This window comes from Pteronotus mesoamericanus, unplaced genomic scaffold, assembly GCF_021234165.1.
Source record: "Pteronotus mesoamericanus isolate MK-2021 breed Mesoamerican mustached bat unplaced genomic scaffold, CSHL_Meso_final contig_116, whole genome shotgun sequence".
NCBI classification, from domain to species: domain Eukaryota; kingdom Metazoa; phylum Chordata; class Mammalia; order Chiroptera; family Mormoopidae; genus Pteronotus; species Pteronotus mesoamericanus.
In genome coordinates this window covers 40,053,161-40,073,442 of record NW_026555027.1, presented here as the reverse complement: position 1 = coordinate 40,073,442, position 20,282 = coordinate 40,053,161, and the positions used below count along the sequence as shown (strand labels likewise).

Genomic DNA, 20,282 nt, shown 5'->3' with positions numbered 1-20,282 from the left:
TGTGAAATACGTCATTGGTATTTTAATAGGGATTACATTGAATCTATAAATTACTTTGGGTAGTATGGACATTTTGATGCTGTTGATTCTTGAACACAGTATATGCTTCCATTGATTTGTGCCTTCCTTAATTTCTTTCTTTAGTGTTGTATAGTTTTTTTGAATACAGGTCTTTTACCTCCTTGGTTAGGTTTACTCCTAGGTACCTTATTTTTCTTGTTGCTATAGCAAGTGGGATTTTTTTCCCCCTGGTTTCTGTTTCTGGTATTTTGTTGTTGGTGTACAAAAATGCCCTCAGTTTCTGAATATTGACTTTGTATCCTGCTGTTTGGCCAAATTCACTTACTGGGTCAGATAGTTTTTTGCTGGAGACTATCGGGTTTTCTGTGCACACTATCCTGTCATCTGCAAATGACAGCTTTACTTCCTCCTTTCCAATCTGGATGCCTTTTATTTGTTTTTTGTTTTTGTTTTTGTCTGATTGCTGTGGCTAGAACTCCCAGTACTGTGTTGAAGAGGAGTGGTGAAAGTGGACACCCTTGTCTTGTTCCTGATCTTAGTGGGAAAGTTTTTAGTTTTTGCCCGTTGAGTATGATGTTGACTCTAGGTTTCTCCTATATGGCCTGTATTATGCTGAGCCATGCTCCCTCCATTCTCACTTGGCTGAGTGTTTTTATCATAAATGGGTGCTGGCTTTTATCAAATGCTTTCTCAGCATCTATTAATATGATCATGTGTTTTTTGTCTTTCCTTTTGTTTATGTGGTGTATTATGTTTATTGATTTGAGAATGTTGTACCGTCCTTGCATCCCAGGGATGAATCCCACTTGATCATGGTGTTTGATCTTTTTAATGTGTTGCTGGATGCAGTTTGCCAATATTTTTTTGAGGATTTTAGCAACTGTGTTCACCAGAGATATTGGCCTATAGTTTTTGTCTTTGTCCGTGTCTTTACCTGGTTTTGGAATTTCTTGTTTTTTTTATATACTTTAGGACTGTAGATAAAAATAATAGGAATAACGCAGGAAGAAAAATCTTTTTGAAAGCTTCCCCAAAATGTTGACTGGACAAAAGCTAGACCTATTCATTTAAAGCTTCCACTGTATCTCTGTCTATATACAGGAGTAGGCAAAAGTAGGTTTAGATGATACAAATAAATAATACAGTAATTAATAAACTCTGTGTTTTGCATACTCACAACTGTAAACCTGCTTTTGCCCACCCCATGCATGTAGGAGTTTTAGAGAAGGATTCACGGAAAGAATAGAAACATATCCATTCTGTGTTTCAAACATGCCCTCTGCATCAGATTCTCATGTAGTGCCTGATATTACTGTGATTTTAGGTTTTGTTAGCTTTGCCTCGTAGATTTCTTCCTCTTTTTTTTCCTTTTATTGATTTAAAAGATAACTTTTTAATTTTAATTAAAAAATTAAACTCACTTAAAGACCTTATGCTTAAACTCTTAGCTTTTATAAATGGAAGGTAGTCTAAAGCATTGCAGATGTCACACACCTTCTGTTTATAACAGAAATGTAAATGTGTATAGGCATGAAGCAACAGAACCCACCTGCTTTCAATTCCATAAATTCCTATTAATTTTTTATTTTTATTTATGGCATTTTATTGGGTCATGGTCTGTACTATCTCAGTTTAGATTTCCACAACAATTACAAATTATCTCGGTCAATACCAAAACCCTTAATTAGTATCCAAGGTGTTCACTGCAAATGGGTTTATGATATCTAAATAAGAACATGTTTTCTTATTGATGGATTTATTACTGTGTGTGGACTGATCATATTGTGTCTTGTTAAGAAAATTTAATCACAAGTTCTTTTTTTTTTTTTTAAATGACTTTTGGAATCCAAGCTGTGTTTTCAGTTGATTCCAAAGATACATGAAACATTATTTCCTTAGTGGGTATTTTCTCATATACTTTGCTATTATAATGAAGTTTAATGCACTTGAGTCTTAAATTTTAAAAAATATTTTTCAAGTTATCTTTTCAAACAGCTTGGATATTTCAAGATGGAAGACAGGTTGATTCCTAAGCTGTCTTTTCCAGTCCTGGTGTTCATTTCATCCTTATATTTCTTAAAGAGTAAAGCAGGACCAAATACAAACAGATTATTTTAAAGGTGATAAATGGCTGCCAAAAAAAAATTCAAGATTTTACCAGATGTGTTGTTTCCCTTGAGGAAAAGGACAATAACACCTGAAATACACCAAATAATTGTTTATAATTTCTCTGTAAAAAAGTTGAGTGTTGTGATATAGGGAATTTATGTATGGGAGCTTCTATGTTTTTTTCTCCATTGCTTCTTTTTGCATGCTAAAGCCATACTTCAGAAACATTTTTCGCCCCACAATTCAGAAATGGGAAATAACTTAGCAAAATTTAAAACCAATAAGAATGAGAATGATTTTTCTATAATTATAATTTTATCTAATACTTTATTTTTTTTAAGTACTTAGATATTTTGTTTGACCAGCAGGATAATATAAATGGCATTTAGCTTCTAATGGAACTTTTTAATGTATGAACATACATTCTTGAACTTTCCTCAAATGGCTTTAGTAACGTGTCCCTGTGTAAGCCAGAGTTTAGACCTTCTGTTCTCAAACTCCAGGAGGCATCCACAGAATCACCTGGAGTGTTCGCCTAAACACAGATTGCTGGGCTCCACCCCCAGAGTTCCTTACTCTTTACTTTAGGCCTGGAAAAGGGCCTAAAATTTTGCATTTTTAACAAAAAAATTTCCTAAGTGATACTGAGATCCTGATGGCCACCCTCTGAGAACCACTGATTAGCTATTTGGTTAAATTAGAGGTTAGCCCTGTTTCTTCCCTTACAGACCCGAAGGGTATATAACATTAGTAATATTGTGCCTCTCTGTAGACATAGGAGTGCAGGTGGGCAAAGTGCTGTTGGGGTGGGTCAGGTTAACTTCAGGAGACGGGTAGAGTTTGAGAAAGCCCTTCAAAGGATTAGATGTTTTTCCTTCTGTTCCCTCTCCCCTTTGAGGTCTTTCTCCCTCTCCCAGCCCTGTGAGAGATCCTGGTCTATATGAAGGAGTCCATATGGACTAGGGATAGTTCATGCCTCTCCCAGAAAACAGAAGAACACAGGCCCTGGAGTCAGGGAGGAGGCCCCAGTACTTCTCTAGGAGTTAAGGAGAGGGAGAAGCAGCTACGGTGCAGCCTAACTGGGGTGCTGAGGCCGTGAGGAGAATTCTTTCTGGTGTAATAATTTATTTTCCTTTTTTTGTTTAAAGTATGATTATATGATATCTATTGATCCATCTTATAGATGCAGGTATCAGCCTGAGAAGTGTTTAAAGAGTAGGCTGACTGTGTTGGGATGGTTCTGAGCCCTCCTTTATTGATTGATTGATTGCTTGTAAGATTATGTATTTGTTATTAATTTGAGAGAGGGGAAGGGAGGGAGAAAGAGAGGGAGAGAAACTTTGATCAGTTGTCTCTTGCACACCCCCACCCCCATCCAGGCATCTGGCCCACAACCCAGGCACATGCTCTGACTAGAAATCCAACTGGCAAACTTTAGGTTCGACATCCAGTCCACTGAACCACACCAAGCAGGGCTCCAAGCACATTCTGTAAATGTATATTATTTAATCCACAAAACAATCTCCTGGGGTAGATACTGGTGTCTCCGCTGTACACATAACAGAATTGAGACTCAGGTTAAACAATTTCTGGGATTACACAGTGACTGATTATAGTCACATTCCAGCTCTGTTAGGTTGTATGAACTTGGGTAAGGTCCATAACCTTCCTAACACATAGTTTCCTCATCTGTAGAATGAGGAAGATATTAGCACCTACCTTCTGAGGTTGATTGCAGGTTGTTAAATGAGTCACTATGAGAAGTTTTGAATAGTGCATGGCACATAGTAATAAGCATTCAATAAATGTTATCTCTTGGTTGGGTGACTCCTCCTTGGTATCTTTTAAGTTATGGGTTGTTGTGCCTTTGTACCAGCTAATCCTCCTTTTACATATTACAAGTTAACGATCTCTTATCCACAGTTTGGAGATCCAAAATGCTTTGAAACTGCATTTTTTAAAATAAATCATTTACTGGCAAAACTTTATGTGATTTGAATCCTTTGGTGCCACAACATGACCTGAACTAACATGAAACTTGCTAGTCTATTTTTTCCCTTCTGATTGTGAATGTGCTTACATTTCGCTGCAGGAGTTCTTGATTTTGCGAGGTGCTTCCCCAGGGTCCATTAGGGTGTTATGTGATATACCATGAACACACTTTTTAAAAATACGAACAATTCATCACTTTTTAAAAATACGAACACTTCAGTCCTGGCCAGGTAGCTTAGTTGTTTATAGCATCATCCCAAGGTTGTGGGTTCGATACCTGATCAGGGCACATGTAAGAGTCAACCAATGAATGCATAAATAACTGGAACAACAAAAATCTGTTTCTCTCACTCTCTCTCTAAATTCAATAAATAAAAATTTATTTAAAAAATAAAATCTGAAAACTTCCAAATTCTGAAATGCATCTGGCCCTACGGCTTCGGGTAATGGATATGGACCTGTGTGAGTACGCACCTGTGCGTCTGTTTTTCTTCTTGGACTGCACAGCCCTGGAGAGTGGGGACTATGTCTTATTCACATGTAGCCCCAATTCTTGGCACATAGTAGGTATTCAGCCAAAGTTTGGTGAAAGAATGAACGATGCCAGAAAATACCAGTGAGGTGGAGGGCAACAGACCTGATGCTAAGAGCAGCACCTTATTTGTTTCCTGAAACACCAACAGACTCCCTTCACTTTACAAGAGACAGAATTGGTTTACTTTTGGAGCACTTAAAGGTGTTCAGTGTAATGAGGACTTTGGTAGCAAAATAAAAAACCAAAGCTTAATGCTGGTGCTACTTTCAGCATCTCTAACTTCTGTTTTTCTCTCTTATCCATCCACCCATGCAGCTCTAATTTGTTGGCTGACTTCTTGAGAAAGAAAGCCACCTGGGAATATCTGTATAAGGAATACTTGGGATGGGTAGGCAAGCGTGTGTTTAATTTCCTTGGTAAGAATGAGCATAAGAGCTTTAAGTACCTTACCTAATTCATTACAGGTTTAGGGTGTTTTGAATTTTACAAAGTATAGGAATTATAGATCAGAATTTGAAAGAGAAAAGTGGAACGTTACAGATTTAATTATAGTAATAAACTTAAAATTAACTTTTCTGATGAATAGATTTAGTAAGCAGAAGTAGTTTATGCTTAAAATGTAAGTGCAATTTAAAATATTTTTTCATTTATAGGCTTTAATGATCAGAGTGAAAATTATTTGTAGCTAAGATATTTGTATTTTCTTGTCTCTTATAGATTAAAATAGCTGTTCCCTAACACAGCAGTATAATTGCGCAGGCTACATAATGCCTTGCTTTAATAAAAATTCTGTGGGCATTTGAAGAAGTGGAGGAAAAAGGCAGTTTGAATTATGCAACTGTATTTTTTTCCATTTTGTTTAATAAATTGTCTTGGATACAGTGGCTCATTGGTATTATTTGATATTTGTAACTGGTACAGCTGTACTTTTAAAAGATAGCTGATAGCTGCTTTCTGCTCAACTTACAATGCTTCCACTATGTGACAGTTTTCTAAAATGGGTTAAATGAATCAAATATTCATCTTGATGAAGAACTTAGTCAAAAAACTACAGTAATTGAAAGAGCTTATATCAAACTGATTTTTGCTAAATTATTAGTTTAAAATTGTTTTAGTTGGCAATTTCAGTACCACTTCAGAATTAAAGTGAATGAAAGATGGGTACCCGAAAAATATTCTAATGGGAATTTGGTGTTCGGATAGTCATTTTGGACTCTGATAATGAGCTGAGGAGACATAAGCTGAGCCTGGAGCTTAGAGAAGCAGAGAAAGTTATTCTGGAGAAAGAGGAAAAACAAAGATATGAAGAGAAAAATAGGGGGGTTAGAGAAGGACTACTACTAATTTTCAGCCTCTGGTCTCCTCCTGAGGCAGTAATATTCATGCCTTCTAGTTCTGTGATTCATCCTAAATCTTTAGACAGTTTTCCCTTTATTTCTTAAGCTATTCCAAGTTAGCTTATTTACTGGAGAATAACGTGTTCTTGGTACTAAGGATACAGCAAAGAAGAAAGCAAACAAAGTCCCTGCATTAAGGAGCTTATGTCCCACTAGGAGGAAACAGACAACTAGATGGTGCAGAATCCCTCAGTGACGTTATGGAGACAGGGTGAGGGAGCTAGGTGGGTGCGTGAGCGCTACCAGCGAAGGGCCTTCTGAGATGTACAGTGGAGCAGAGGTAAGGGAGCAAGCAATGGAAACATTGGGGGTGGGGCTAAAAGCATTTCAGGCAAGGGAAGAGCCAGGGTAAGGACACTGAGGCTGAACCTTACTTAGTGCTTCAGGGAACATCAAGAAAGCTTTTGAGTTGTGGATCAGAGTGAGTGAGGGAGAGAGAGTGGTAGACAAGAAGGCCAGAAGGGTGTGTGCAACAGCTGAGTAGGGCTCCCTTGTTCAAGATAAGGAATAAGGCTGTTTTATGTTCTACTGACAATTGACTATTTCACTGGAGTTTCAGAAGGACCAAAAATAAGCTATATGTCAATATTTTTCAAGTAGATGAATATGTGAATGGAGAGAGAACTGAATTAGTTTCTCTTTATTTTTTACAGTTGTTTTGTGTTGTTACTTTCGGAGTAAATAAATTAAAAAAATGAGTGAACTGGAACAGCTGAGGCAGGAAGCTGAACAGCTACGGAATCAGATCCAGGTAAGAGTAATCTTTTTCATTTTCTTTTTTAAGAAAAATGTTAACACTTTTATTTAGTACCAGTAATGAACCAGGTTTGTTCATTAGGTCATCAGTCTATATATGTCAAATAGTTTATAAGACTAGAAATGGTCAATTTGTATATATCATGCCTCTAAAGAACTCTCCAAAAATCATTCCTAACAAATAGATATGTGGAGTAATGGCCTCTGTGTCTCGAAGAAGTTAATATTATATATATAATCCCTGCTGAAAGACAAACATAATTATCTTAGTCACACACTTGGAATTATAGTTTGATATTTGGTGCAATAGGAGGAGGCAGATATTATCACGTAATATACTAAAAGTTATTCATCTCTAAAACATTAGATTGCAGAAAAAAACATTCAAGATTATTAGTGGCATAATAAAGACATGTCTGTTATCTTTTACTCTTAGAAATCCACTCAAAGCTGTAAAGATCGTAAGAAACAAGGACAAGCTCCATCTTTAACTACATTAAAAGACACTTAGAACTTCCTAATAGAATGGGGAAGAGTTGTCGGATGTAGAAATGCTTCAGGGTGTGGGAAGGCTGTGAGAGGGATTTTTGCAGCTGTAAATCTCATACCAAGTAGGAAGCACTCCCTCAGAGACAACTCCAGTAACCCTTTCTGTGGAACAATGGATGTTTTCCTGGACTGAGGAATATCAAGGTAGGCAGAGATAAAAAAATGAAAGGATATGGACATTCCTCCTGTCTTGTTGACAGGGTGTAGGAAAGAGACTGGCGCAGCTAACTTCTTTTCACAGAGAAAAAGGAAGGGCTAACACAATTTACAAATATAAATGAAGAACTTTGGCACAAAGCAGGGAGAATCTCTGATAACAGAATCCTGCTATGGCCCTCTCCAATGTGAATTTTTTGCAATAGGTGTTTCAGAAGAGCTCATCTAATTTAAAAGTGAAGGGTAAGAAAAAAGGAACGAGCACAACCTCTCCACAAAGATGTTGCAAGAAAAGAGGGAAAGGAGCAGGGAAACAAAGGGTGGCAAAGAATACTCACAGGAAAAAATGTTGATTCTGAGTGGGTTGAAATCATAATCGGTATTGTTGCCAGGAATTCAAATAAGCTAATAAGTTAGATGTGAATAAGAGCTTGAGGTTGATCAAGCCTTAGGTGTCTGAACGAAGCTGGCAAAATAAAGGAGGAATAAACAAAGGAGGAATTTATTTTGCCTGGGGTCGACAGAGAAGGCTTCAAGAGCTAATCTCTGAATTAGATGTTGCTGCCACCACCAGAAAGGATTCTTCACCATCTACTTTTTGTGACTTGCTCCAAATGCTGAGCAGGATCTACTGATTGGCCAAGCACATGGTCCCATGCCCATCACATTGTTAGAAAATCTGTTCTCTCTGCTTATGAGCTTGATTTTTTCTTTTTTCTTTTTTCTTTGGTAGATTCTATAAATAAGTGAGATCATATGGTATTTGTCTTTTCTGTCTCACTTATTTCACTTAGCACAGGGCCTTCAAGGTCAATTCATGTTGTTGCAAATGGCAAGATTTCATTTGGTTTTATGGCAGAGTAATATTCCATTGTGTGTATGTACCACTTGTATTTGATCCATTCATCTGTTGGTGGTCACATAGGTTGTCTGCCTATTTTGGCTATTGTAAATAATGTTACATTGAGCATTGGGATGTCTGTATCTTTTCAAGGTATTCGTTTTTCGGGTTTTTTTTTTCCAACAAATATAATTCTTCAGAAGTGTAATTGCTGAATCGTACGGTAGTTCTAATGCTAATTTTCTGAGGAATCTGCATAGTGTTTTCCAAAGTGGCTGTACCAGTTCCGTAGTACACTTCACCAACAGTGCACAAGGGTTCCCTTTTCTCTTCTTCATCTTGCCAACACTTGTTATTTGTTGTCTTTTTTTTACTGCTGTTCAAGTACAGTTGTCTCCATTTTCCCACCACCACTTTCTCCCACCCCACCCACCTGCACCTCCCATCCTCAATCCTACCCAGCTTTAGGTTTCTCCATGGGTCCTTTATACGTGTTCCTTAACAACCCTTCCTACTTGTCTTTTTGATAATAGCCATTCTAACATGTGAGGTGATAACTCATTGTGGTTTTGGTTTGCACTCTCCTGATTACTAGTGACGTTGAACACCTTTTCATGTACTTTTTTTAGGTCTCCCTTTGAAAATGGCTTTTCAGATCCTCTGCCCATTTTTTATCAGATTTTGTTGTTTTTGTTGAGTTGTATTGATTTCTTTATATGTTTTGGATATTACCCCTTATCATGTATATGATTTGCAAATATTTTCTCCCATTTGGCATGTGACCTTTTCATTTTGTTGATGCTTTCCTTTGCTGTGCACAAACTTTTTAGTTTGATGTAGCCCCACTTATTTTTGCAAGTCTTTAATCCATTTTGAGTTAATTTTTGTGTATGGTGTAAGATAGTGATCTAGTTTTATTATTATTACTTTCTTTTTTTGCATGCCTGTCTAGTTTTCCCAACACTATTTATTGAGGAGACTGCCCTTTCCTCATTGTATATTTTTGCCTCCTTTGTTGTGAATTAATTGATTACATATGCATGGATTTATTTCTGGACTGTCTATTCTGTTCCATTGATCTCTGTATTTGTTTTTATATCAATACCATACTCCTTTAATACTTTAGCTTCATAATACAGAATTATGAAATTGGGGAGCATGATGTCTTCAGCTTTTTTTGTTTCTCAAGATTTCTTTAGCTATTTGGGGATCTTTTGTGGTTCCATACAAATTTTTAGGATTTGTTTTATTTCTGTGAAAAATGCCATTGGAGTTCTGGTAGTGATTGCATTAAATCTGTAGATTGTTTGGGCAGAATATATATTTTAACAATTTTAATTCTTCCAGTCCATGGGCATAGAATATCATTTCATTTATTTGCATTTTCAGTTTATTTTATCAATGTTTTATAAGTTTCAAGTGTTTTGTCTTTCACCTCTTTGGTTAATTTATTCCTAGCTATTTAAATTTTTTGATGCAATTACAAATGGATTGTTTTCTTAATTTCTCTTTTTGATAGTTCTTTATTAGGGTATAAATACATGACATATTTCTGTATATTTATTTTTCTATACTGCAGCTTTACTGAATTCATTTATTAGTTCTAACAGTTTTTTTGGTTGAGTCTTTAGGGTTTTTTATATATCATACTATGTCATGTATAAATAGTGATACTTACTATTTATAGTAAGTTTTACTTACTTTTCAATCTGAATACCTTTTATTTCCTTTTCTTGCCTAATTGCTCTTGCTAGGCAATGTTGAATCAAAGTGGTGAGAGTGGGTACCCTTCTTTTGTTTCTGATCTTAGAAGAAAAGCTTTTAGCTTTTCATCATTGAATATGATGTCAGCTGTGGGCTTGTCATATATGGCCTTTATTTTCTTGAAGTATGTTTTCTCTATACCCACTTTGTTGAGAGGATTGTTTAATCATAAATGAATGTTGGATTTTGTCAAATTCTTTTCTCCATCTGTTGAGATGATTATATGATTTTTATCTTTCATTTGTTAACTTGGTTTATCACATTGATTGATTTGTGGATATTGAACCATCCTTGCATCCTTGTAATAAATCCCACTTTATCATGCTGTATGATCCTTTTAATGTATTTTTGAATATGTTTGCTAGTATTTTGTTGAGATTTTTTGCATCTGTGTTCACTTGTGTTACTGACTTGTAATTTTCTTATGCTATTCTTGTCTGGAATGACTGGCCAAGCACATGGCCACTTGCTCATGTCATGTAATCCTTATAGCAACCCTGAGAAATAGATGGTGTTACTTCATTTTATCATTCAGGAACCTAGCCTCAGTCAGACCAAATAACTTGCTGAGGCAACATAGCTACTGAGTGGCAGACCCGGGATTCAGACCAGGGATATTTTGATTCTGGAGCCTGGGCCCCAGCATCGCTGTGGCACTGCTCCCACAGCCTGGGCTGTAGCCATGCGTCTGGTGGCCATTCCCTTAACGTGTATTGCACTTTCCCACTTCATTGCCTTCTTTCAAATTGTTTTCTTCCCTGGAATTATACAACCTCTGTTCTAATTTTGCCCCTGGGACTCCTATTCATTGGGTCCTAGTCCTCCTCTAAAATACCTCCTCTAAAATGCCTTACTTGGATTTGTTCTTTTGTTTATTGGACCACAGCAGGGGATGGTAGAAAGTGCATGGGCTCCACCTTCTTATTATTCCACAGGGCCATGGAAGTTTTTAAACTTTCCCCATGCTTTTGGGATCTTTGCTGTAAAACAAGAATACCAGTAACCACTTTATAGGTTTGTGGAGAGGATTAAATGAAATGACTTAAAGGACTTAGCCCAGCCCCCGTAAGTGGCGGTTCCTTACTGGTACAGCCCTTCGGACTTGTGTTACAGGGCTCATCACGGCCTGCCTTGTGTTACAGTTCCTTGTGCACATTTGCCTACACTACTTGTACTTGGATGGAAAATTCTGTGTCTTTATCATCTTCCTGTCTCACCCGCATCCCAAGCACAAGGGCACTGAATCATCTCACATAATTTCAAGTAACGACATATCTGTAAAATGCCATGTACTTTCTTTCTTCTCAGTTTAATCGTGTCATACTATATTTAAAGACCCTTCTTTCCTTCTTTCCTTTCTTTCTTCTACACTTCCAGAAATGTAATCTAACCCTGTATTTACCTAACTATGATATAAATACATTACATAATAGACATATATGCTGTTTGGTGCAATAAATGATTTATTGTAAATTTAAAAAACAGAAATAGAGATTTCTTCGTTTGGTTTGGAGTGAGAAATCTGTCTATCAGCTTCCTGTTAGTTTTCACAAAGATGTTAATAGCATGTCTTGTATTTCTCAGGGTGGACAATATGGAATGCTGCCTTTATTTGGGAATAATTCTTTTATATTCAGTTTTATAGTGGGTAATAGTGTTCATAAGAGTAATTTCTTCTCAATGTAGATAATCTTTGTGTAATGGAAATTTGCACGTAATTGCTGCTAAGGTATTTGTAGAATTCTTACATTCCAACATGATGTTTTGATTTTTGCTAACAATTTGTACTATTATTCCATAATTTTTACTTGAAGTTTATTGATTGTATCCTAATTTGCATTTTTTAAAAGATTTTGTTTATTTTTAGAAAGAGGGGAAGGGAGGAAGCGAGAGAGGGAGAGAAACATCAATGTGCGAGAGAAGCATAGATTGGTTGCTTCCCACCAGGAAAGCCCTGACTGAAAATCAGCTGGAGGCCTTCTGGTTTGTGGGCTGGTGCAGAGCCAGCTGAGCCACACCCACACTTGCCAGGGCTGCACTCTTATTATTAACGTAAGCTTTGTGAGGGCAGGGTTTTAGGTTTGTCCGCTGCTGTATGCGTAGTCCCTAGAATAGTACCTGACACACAGTGTTCAATTGAGCGACTGAATTAAGATGACCTAAATGATATAGTTCATTTCATAAAGCTTAAAATTAGAGAACCTTCTTTTTAGAATTTAGTCTTCAAGTCCACCATTTTTGGAACATGGCTCTGGCCATCACTGTCATTTCTGGAAATTCGTTTTCATTTCAGGAAAGTGGGCTATATCATTCCATGCCAAATGAGGTTTCTCAACTCACAATTTGACTAAGAAAGAGAGAATCAAATCATATGTTTGTGTAACTACTTATAACACCCTGACATAGAAATACTCTTAAGTGTTTATAAATAGGTCGAAAGGGCAGCCAAAAAGATTGTGCATTCCACCTAGTGTTTGCTGCAAATGGAGGCAGGCTTTTTTTTCCCTGGGCTGAACTGGAAAACATTTTCCATTTGGGACATTTATTCAACAAATACTGTGTGTATCCGCTTTGCACAGGAGCATGCTAATTTAAGCACAGTGGGGGAAAACAAAGCTGAAAAGGATACTACCCTAACCTTGGGGGTGGGGGGAACATTGCTTCAAGTCTAGAAGGAAAAATTAATTGCACTTCTGATTTTCCCATCTATACGAATCCTCTAAATTTATTATTAACTGATAAACTTGGTTTAAAACATTTTGTTGCTTACTACATAAGTTCTTTCTCTGCCTTTCTTTATTTTGTTATATTGATTTCTTTTTTTAAAAGATATTATTTATTAACTTTGAGAGAGAGAGGAAGGCAGGGAGAAAGAGGAGAGAAACATCAGTGCATGGGCGATACATGGTCACCTCTCGCAATCCCCCAAATGGGGACCTGGCGGGGCAACCCAGGCATGTGCCCTGACTGGGAATTGAACTGTCAACCTTTTGGTTCACAGGCCGGCGCTCAGCCCACTGAGCCACACCAGTCAGCGCTGTTATATTGATTTCTGTTTCATTATATTCCTTTTGGTAATTCTCTTCAATTTGTGTAAAAATTTAAGGTGTCTGAAAGTCCACCCTATAATGCTTAGGCATAAACACCAGCTTATATGTTATTAATTAATGCTACTAATGTAAAAATATAGATGTGACTTAGTATAAACTGTGTCTATTTATATAAAAATTGTTTTTCCTGAGATGTCATGTCTTTTTCTCATATTGAATCTAAACTATTTTATTTCTAATAGTATATGCATCCAGTGTCCTTGGAAAGCATTTTCAAAGAAGTGTTATGCATTTTTAAAAATATGTCTAAAATGTATTTTTTATGGATACATTATCAATATCCTTCCTATCACCTCAACTTCTAGATGCCAGGACAAACAGAGGGGAACTCAGAACTCTTGCTTTTTGCTGAAGCTTAGTACCAAGTATAAATGTGAATCCCGAGGCCTTATTAAATCAACTTAGTTTGTTTTTACTCAGGGGAAACAATTTTAAAATCTTTTAATTATAAACCCAATAGATTTTTGCACAATGAAATACAGTTGAGAGTCCATTAAAAAATCAGTTAGCCACAGATATGTTTTTCAACAAGGGTAACAAGACCGTTCAAGAGGAAAAGAATAATCTTTTCAAGAAGTGATGCCAGGACAACAGAATATCCACATACAAAGGAATGAATGTGGACTCTTACCACATACCGTGTGTAAAAATTAACTCAAAATGGTACCCGAATATAACAGCTGAAATGGGTAAAATTCTTAGAAGTAAACATAATTGTTAATCTTCGTGACCTTGGGTTAGGTAGCGGTTTAATATGACACTAAAAGTACAAGCAACAAAAGAAAAAACAGATAAATTAATAACTTGTGTGTCAGAGGACACTACCAAGAAGATGAAAGACAGCCTACAGAATGGGAGGAAATATCTGTAAATCGTATCTCTGATAAGGGTGTAGTATTCAGAATACTAGAACTCCTGCAACTCAACTGTAAACAAGTGACCCTATTTAAAAATGGGCAAAGGAGAGCTGGCTGTGTTGTGCAGTGGGTTGGAGCATTGTCCTGTGCACCAAAAAGATTGAAGGTTTGATCCGTGGTTGAGGCACATATGAGAAGCAACTGATTGATGTTTCTCTCTCACATTGATGTTTTCCTTTCCCCTGCCCCGCCTTCCCTCTATCTAAAATTAATAATAAAAAATATCCTCGGGTGAGGATTTAAAAAACATAGGCAAAGAACTTACATAAACAGTTTTTCAGAGAAGATACACCAAGGGCTAGTAAGCACATGTAAAGATATTCCACATGAAAAGATGCTCAGTATCACTAATCATTAGTGAAATGCACGTCAAAACCACTAGATAAAATTTTACCTCCACTAAGATGGCTGTACTAATACTAATTAAAAAAAGAAGACAACAACAGTGTTGGTGAGGAGGATATGAGGAAATTTGAATCCTCATCCATTCCTGTTGGTAATATAAAACTGTCACTGCTGTGAAGAAAAATTTGTCAGTTTCTAAGTTACACAAACAGTTACGATGTCTCCTCCTAGGCATATACCCTAGATATATAATTCTACTCCTAGGTATATACCCAGGAGAATTGAAAACATATGTACACACAAAAACCTGTACATGAATGTTTCAAGCATTATGATTCATAAGAGCCCAAAAGTAGAATCAACGTAAATGTCCATCAGTTAATTAATGGAAAAACAAATGTGATATAGGAAGGGGACCCCCAAAAAGAGAATTTATTTATAAAAAAATTGTGTATTTATTTTTACATGTTTAAACTTCAGTCACCTTCAAAGTACTCTCCATTTGACACAATACACCTATTGAGATGTGTTTTCCACTGCTCAAAACAGTTTTTGAATTCATTGATTTTGCTGCCTTTTAGTGCTTCTGCCGTTTTTTATTTCACCTCTTCCACATCAGCAAAGCGTTTCCCTTTAAGGACTTTTTTTATCCAGGGGAAGTAAAAAAAAGTCCCTTGGTGTGAGATTGGGTGAATAGGGAGGGTGGGGCACAGGGGTCATGCTGGTGTTTGATCAAAAACTGCCGAGTACTTAACACAGCATGGGCAGGTGCGCTCAGACAGCACCCATCATGAAATGAGCAAACGTGCTGAAAGCGTCTTCAGAAAAAACTCGCTGAAGCCAGATGCAGCCTCTCACAACAATGCCAGCTTGTACACTGATACAGATGGGTTTCTAGAACACTCACCTAGCCAGGGAAGCCTGTACTACCAGGGCCCCGCCCTCCAGAAGATAATTTTTTTTAATTTGGCCATAAAAAGAAACGAAGCACTGATATATGCTACCACATGGATGAATCTTGAAAACATTATACTAAGTGGAAGAGTCAGGCACAGAAGGTCATCTATCATATGATTCCATTTTTATCAAATGTCCAGAATAGGCAAATCTGTAGAGCTAGAAAAGTAAATTAATGACTGCCAGGGGAAGAGGGTTTCTTTGTTTGGAGTGATGGAAATATTTTGGAATTAGGTAGTGGTGAGCGTTATACAACATTGCGAATATATTAACCACTGAATTATGTACCTTAAGATGACCTAAGTGGTTATGTGAACTTTGTCTGGATAAAATACATTTGCAAATCTGTATTTACAATGAAAATATTTTTTTAAATTATGTCTAGTGACTTCCATGTCTTAATGCATTATAATCATCTTTCCTTACTTCAGGATGCAAGGAAAGCTTGTAATGATGCAACACTTGTTCAGGTAAAGTTTTTTTTTCTCCCCTCAATTTACTTTATTAATTCATATGATACAGCTTCACACTAATGAAAATGACATTCAGATTTTTTTCATTAGTATTTAATTGAAAAAACGAGATCTCTAAAAATGCTGTAATTTGTCAGATGCTGTAAAAGTGCTTTTAAAAGCATGCTTGTTTAATAGAAGTCTGTGGAAAATATATGCTATAAACATATGTAGGTTCTTATATGTTCCTTTGAAGGTAGCTTCTTGTTTCTTTTTGATATACTCTGATTAAGCTTGTTTTAAGGAAGATTTTATTTATTTATTTGTTTTTAGACAGAGGGGAAAGGAGGGAGAGAGAGAGGGACAGAAAACATCAGTGTGTGGTTGCCTCTCGTGCACGCCCCCTACTGGGGCCCTGGGCTGCAACCCAGGCATGTGCCCTAAACTGGGAATCCGACTGGGAATCCAACCAGTCAGTGATCCTTTGGTTTGCAGGCCAGTGCTCAATCCACTGCGCCACACCACACAGGGCAGCTTTTTTAATTATATAAACTCTTAGGAAGGTTTCATTAGTTTAATTAACATTAATAATTTTCATTAAGGAAGTATTTTGTGTGCTTTACAAATATGAAACTGACTTTCTTATAGACAGTTAAAATTATAAGGGTTTTAGTCTTGGATCATCCACTATTAGATTTTTATGCGGGCTTTTTAAAAAAAAGTTTTTACTAAAGTTGGAAGGTATGTCTGTTCCTTTTAATTAATAGTCTACAGAAGATATTCTCACTGGAAGGCATTCAAGTGGCATAGTTTTAAGTCAGTCATACTTTTCCTTGAACTACATATTGATCCTATCATTACTCTTTGGTAATATTTATATTAAATTACCTTCAGTTGCTCTAAATTTGTTTTTCGTGTAGATTTCTGGCCTACTACTTGTTTCTACTTTATTTCCTGAGCTATGTCTAAAGTAAAGAATAACAGCATTCCTGTCTCTTTCTAAAGATCACATCAAATGTGGATTCAGTGGGTCGGGTACAAATGCGAACAAGACGCACACTGAGAGGGCACCTCGCCAAAATCTACGCTATGCACTGGGGATATGATTCAAGGTTCGTACCTGCCACTTTCAACCTATCCACAGAATTACAGTCGTTAAGAATCACCTTTTGCATTTCCTTTAAAACAAATAATTTTTATAGTTAAAAAACAAACTATTTATGAAATGTTTGCAGAAAATACATCTAACATGAAACTTTGCTTTCAGTTAAAATATTCAGTGACAGTTTAAAACTTTAGAAACGTTTACTATGGGAAATAAATTTCTCTCTCAGAAATATCCATGGTCAAATTATCCAGGTTAACTGTTTAGGATTTCTTTTCTTTACAGTTGGGTATTATACTTTGTTATTTACTATACAAAAGCAGTCCTATTGAAATTTCAGTTAGTAAGCACATATTATTGAATATTGCTATTCACAGTCACTGGGTATGACTGCAATTATTACCTAAATTCACTAAGGGTGCAAGTCCACATCCACCTTTAGCTCTCTGGGGAGCATTTTTCCGAGATGGCAGTCTGTTTTGCGAAACTACCTGATTAATTCAAATAGCAGCTATTTTTGTCCCTTTTTTACTTTCTTTTGGCATTAACTTTATGCCACTGCTATGACAATTTTCACTTACTCAGTTTCTTATAAATACGTATAAATATGTTACCTGCCAGATGGTAGAGGCCTCAAAGGTAGGAGGTATTTTCTGTGTTGTACCCATAACGCTACATTCACAGGCTTTCAATTGATATTTTTGATTAAATGAAATGTGGTTGTTAGGCCTACATGTACTCTATTGTCATTAAACTTAAATCACTAAATACAAACCAGTCAGCTAATGCTACCAGAATCTTGAATAGGAACCTAGACTTCTGTCACCACAAAATTGTTGAATCATAACAGAGATTTTTAGTACGATGTGTAAATTTTGCTAAATTTTATGTTATGTTGAAAAATTTGACATACAAAATAAATTTCTTTTAAAGCTGGGAAGATTATTTTTCTGGTATCGTTTTTAATTTGAAAAATCATATATTTTTTTCTGCACTGCTCTACATTAATGCAATATATGGCTAATTTAAACTACTTTTTTCCTCTAAGTGTTGAATTATTTTTGTTTGTTCCTCTAGGCTACTAGTCAGTGCTTCTCAAGATGGAAAATTAATTATTTGGGATAGCTATACAACAAATAAGGTAGAATATCTTAATTGTTCTCTCAAGTTATGTATTATTTGAAAAGGTGTTCATCAGTTCTTTCCTTTATTCTATTACTTCCAACTGTAATTTCCTTCTAAGATAAATGTATGCCATTTATTTTAATCTAGATCTTTTCTTGAGGCTTAGTGTTGGTTTTAATATTTAGCCCCTTTTTTAATTCCCAAGAATAACTGCAGAAATATTGTTCAATATGTTTTACTAGACTCTCATATTTTTTATTTGAATACTAGAAAACAGCATGCATCACTTTTACATACAAATGATTTTGTAAAGGAATTCCCATTTTTGAATGTGACAATGGCCTTGAGATTTTTATTTCTATTTGTGGATAAGCCAGAATGCTAGTGTGAAGCTGTCTTTGTCCACTCTAGGCATTGATTTGTGTTTCTGGGTGCCTCAGAAGAGACAGTAAATTGGAGGCAAATCACAACTTGCTTAGATCTCTTGCTGGTGAAAGCCAGTGGGCCACTCTAGCGTGTCCCCTGGAAGGAATCCCTGGCATGTAGGTGTTGAGTGGTAGTGGAAAAGCTTCAGGAAAACTTGCACAGGTTAAATACCTTTAGAGTCTGTGTACACTTATGTCACTATTTTTAATTAAAGTTTAAAAAGTATTATTTTGTGAGGTAAACAGTGTCTTCAGCCTGGTAGAGAATTTAAAGGTAGCTAAGACAGATTTGCATTATAACAGTTTTTCTGTATTAGTTGGCATTGAGCATGTGTCTTTCAATCCTATATATTTTTTTACAACAAAAAAAAACCTGTGTATTAAAAATATTATTTTAGGTTAAGTGAGAGCACAGTAGTAATCACACAATGTGTTGATTCTTTGTATGGACCATTTAGCCCTGCTAGTCCTGTACACCTTAAATTTTGCGGCCTCACTTGCAATGATTGGTATTGGGTAAGAAGTCACCAGACACAGGTATGAGTATATCAGTGCAAACTATTCCCATTGTTTAAATTCGAGCCCAGAATACGTGCCCTGTTATTAGAAGGACCATCTCTTCATGGAAAAACCATTTTAATTGACTCTGGTATTTGTATTACTTAATAATATGTTGGAGGAAATTCCTCTTTTGCACACTACTGCAAAAACAGAGAATTTTATTACATTTTTAAAATCTTTAACATTTTACACTTAACATTTCAAATTGTTATATAGCCTTGAAATATCTTTGTTCTTGCTTTCTCTCTTAAAAGAATAATTTCTGAAAAGAGCAGTTAAATAATTTATAATAGAGAAAAAATAAAATAATAGGCATTTTGGTATGCGTTAATATTTTTCATTGTTCCCTTTTTCAATCCATTGCACTCCTTATCTATTTTGCCTTAATTTGTAGATGCACTCAATTTTTAGTAATATTTGCTTCATTGTAAATAGGTTAGGAAGCTGAATGAGTGTCTTCCTTACTAACAGTTTTTGTGCATTCTGTTTGTTCCACAGATGCATGCTATTCCTTTGAGGTCCTCCTGGGTGATGACCTGTGCCTATGCCCCCTCTGGTAATTTTGTCGCCTGTGGAGGACTGGACAACATCTGTTCTATATATAACTTAAAGACCAGAGAGGGGAATGTGAGAGTTAGCCGAGAGTTACCCGGTCATATAGGTGAGTGCCACTGAATATTGTCCCAATTTTCCTAGAAAAAGTAGTACTTTTGTAAAGATGATAAATTTATTGCGAAAATTCCAACAATAATGAAAATACAAAAAGCAAGCAAATATTTTCTGTATTTTCTGCAACCATAAAACAATTATGGGACTTTGGTATCTATACTTAGTTATGTAATTGGGAGTATATATTAAGATAACGCTTATGAAGTATTTTTCACTGAGAGCACATAGCTTTATCTGCCAGAGTGCACACCACACAGAGTTCAGTGGTATAGCATTTGGTAAGCAGTGTTAATTAGGAATTTTTTGCCAGTCCTCGGGATTTTGCCTCTTTGAATTCTTTGCAACGTTATCTGACCATGCTTATTACAAACTCTCTACAATGGCTTTTTACTGCCATTTCCTATTTTGAAATCCCAGTGAATTCTGAGCATTCAGATGCCACCTTTTTCATGAAGCTTGCTCTCGGGTGGCTGTTCTAATCTCTCACAGCACTTTT

The 20,282-nt window shown here is 36.1% G+C and overlaps 1 protein-coding gene across 1 annotated transcript in view; it reads left to right on the top strand.

Annotated features, from left to right (window-relative positions):
* GNB4 (G protein subunit beta 4) overlaps positions 1-20,282 on the top strand; it is a 48,609-nt gene that overhangs the window by 12,239 nt on the left and 16,088 nt on the right. Inside the window, exons 2-6 of the mRNA XM_054580854.1 lie at positions 6,708-6,805; positions 15,881-15,919; positions 16,907-17,013; positions 18,084-18,147; positions 19,616-19,778. Coding sequence (XP_054436829.1) covers positions 6,749-6,805; positions 15,881-15,919; positions 16,907-17,013; positions 18,084-18,147; positions 19,616-19,778 — 430 coding nt within the window. The 5' untranslated portion in view covers positions 6,708-6,748. The remainder of the gene's footprint in view (positions 1-6,707; positions 6,806-15,880; positions 15,920-16,906; positions 17,014-18,083; positions 18,148-19,615; positions 19,779-20,282) is intronic.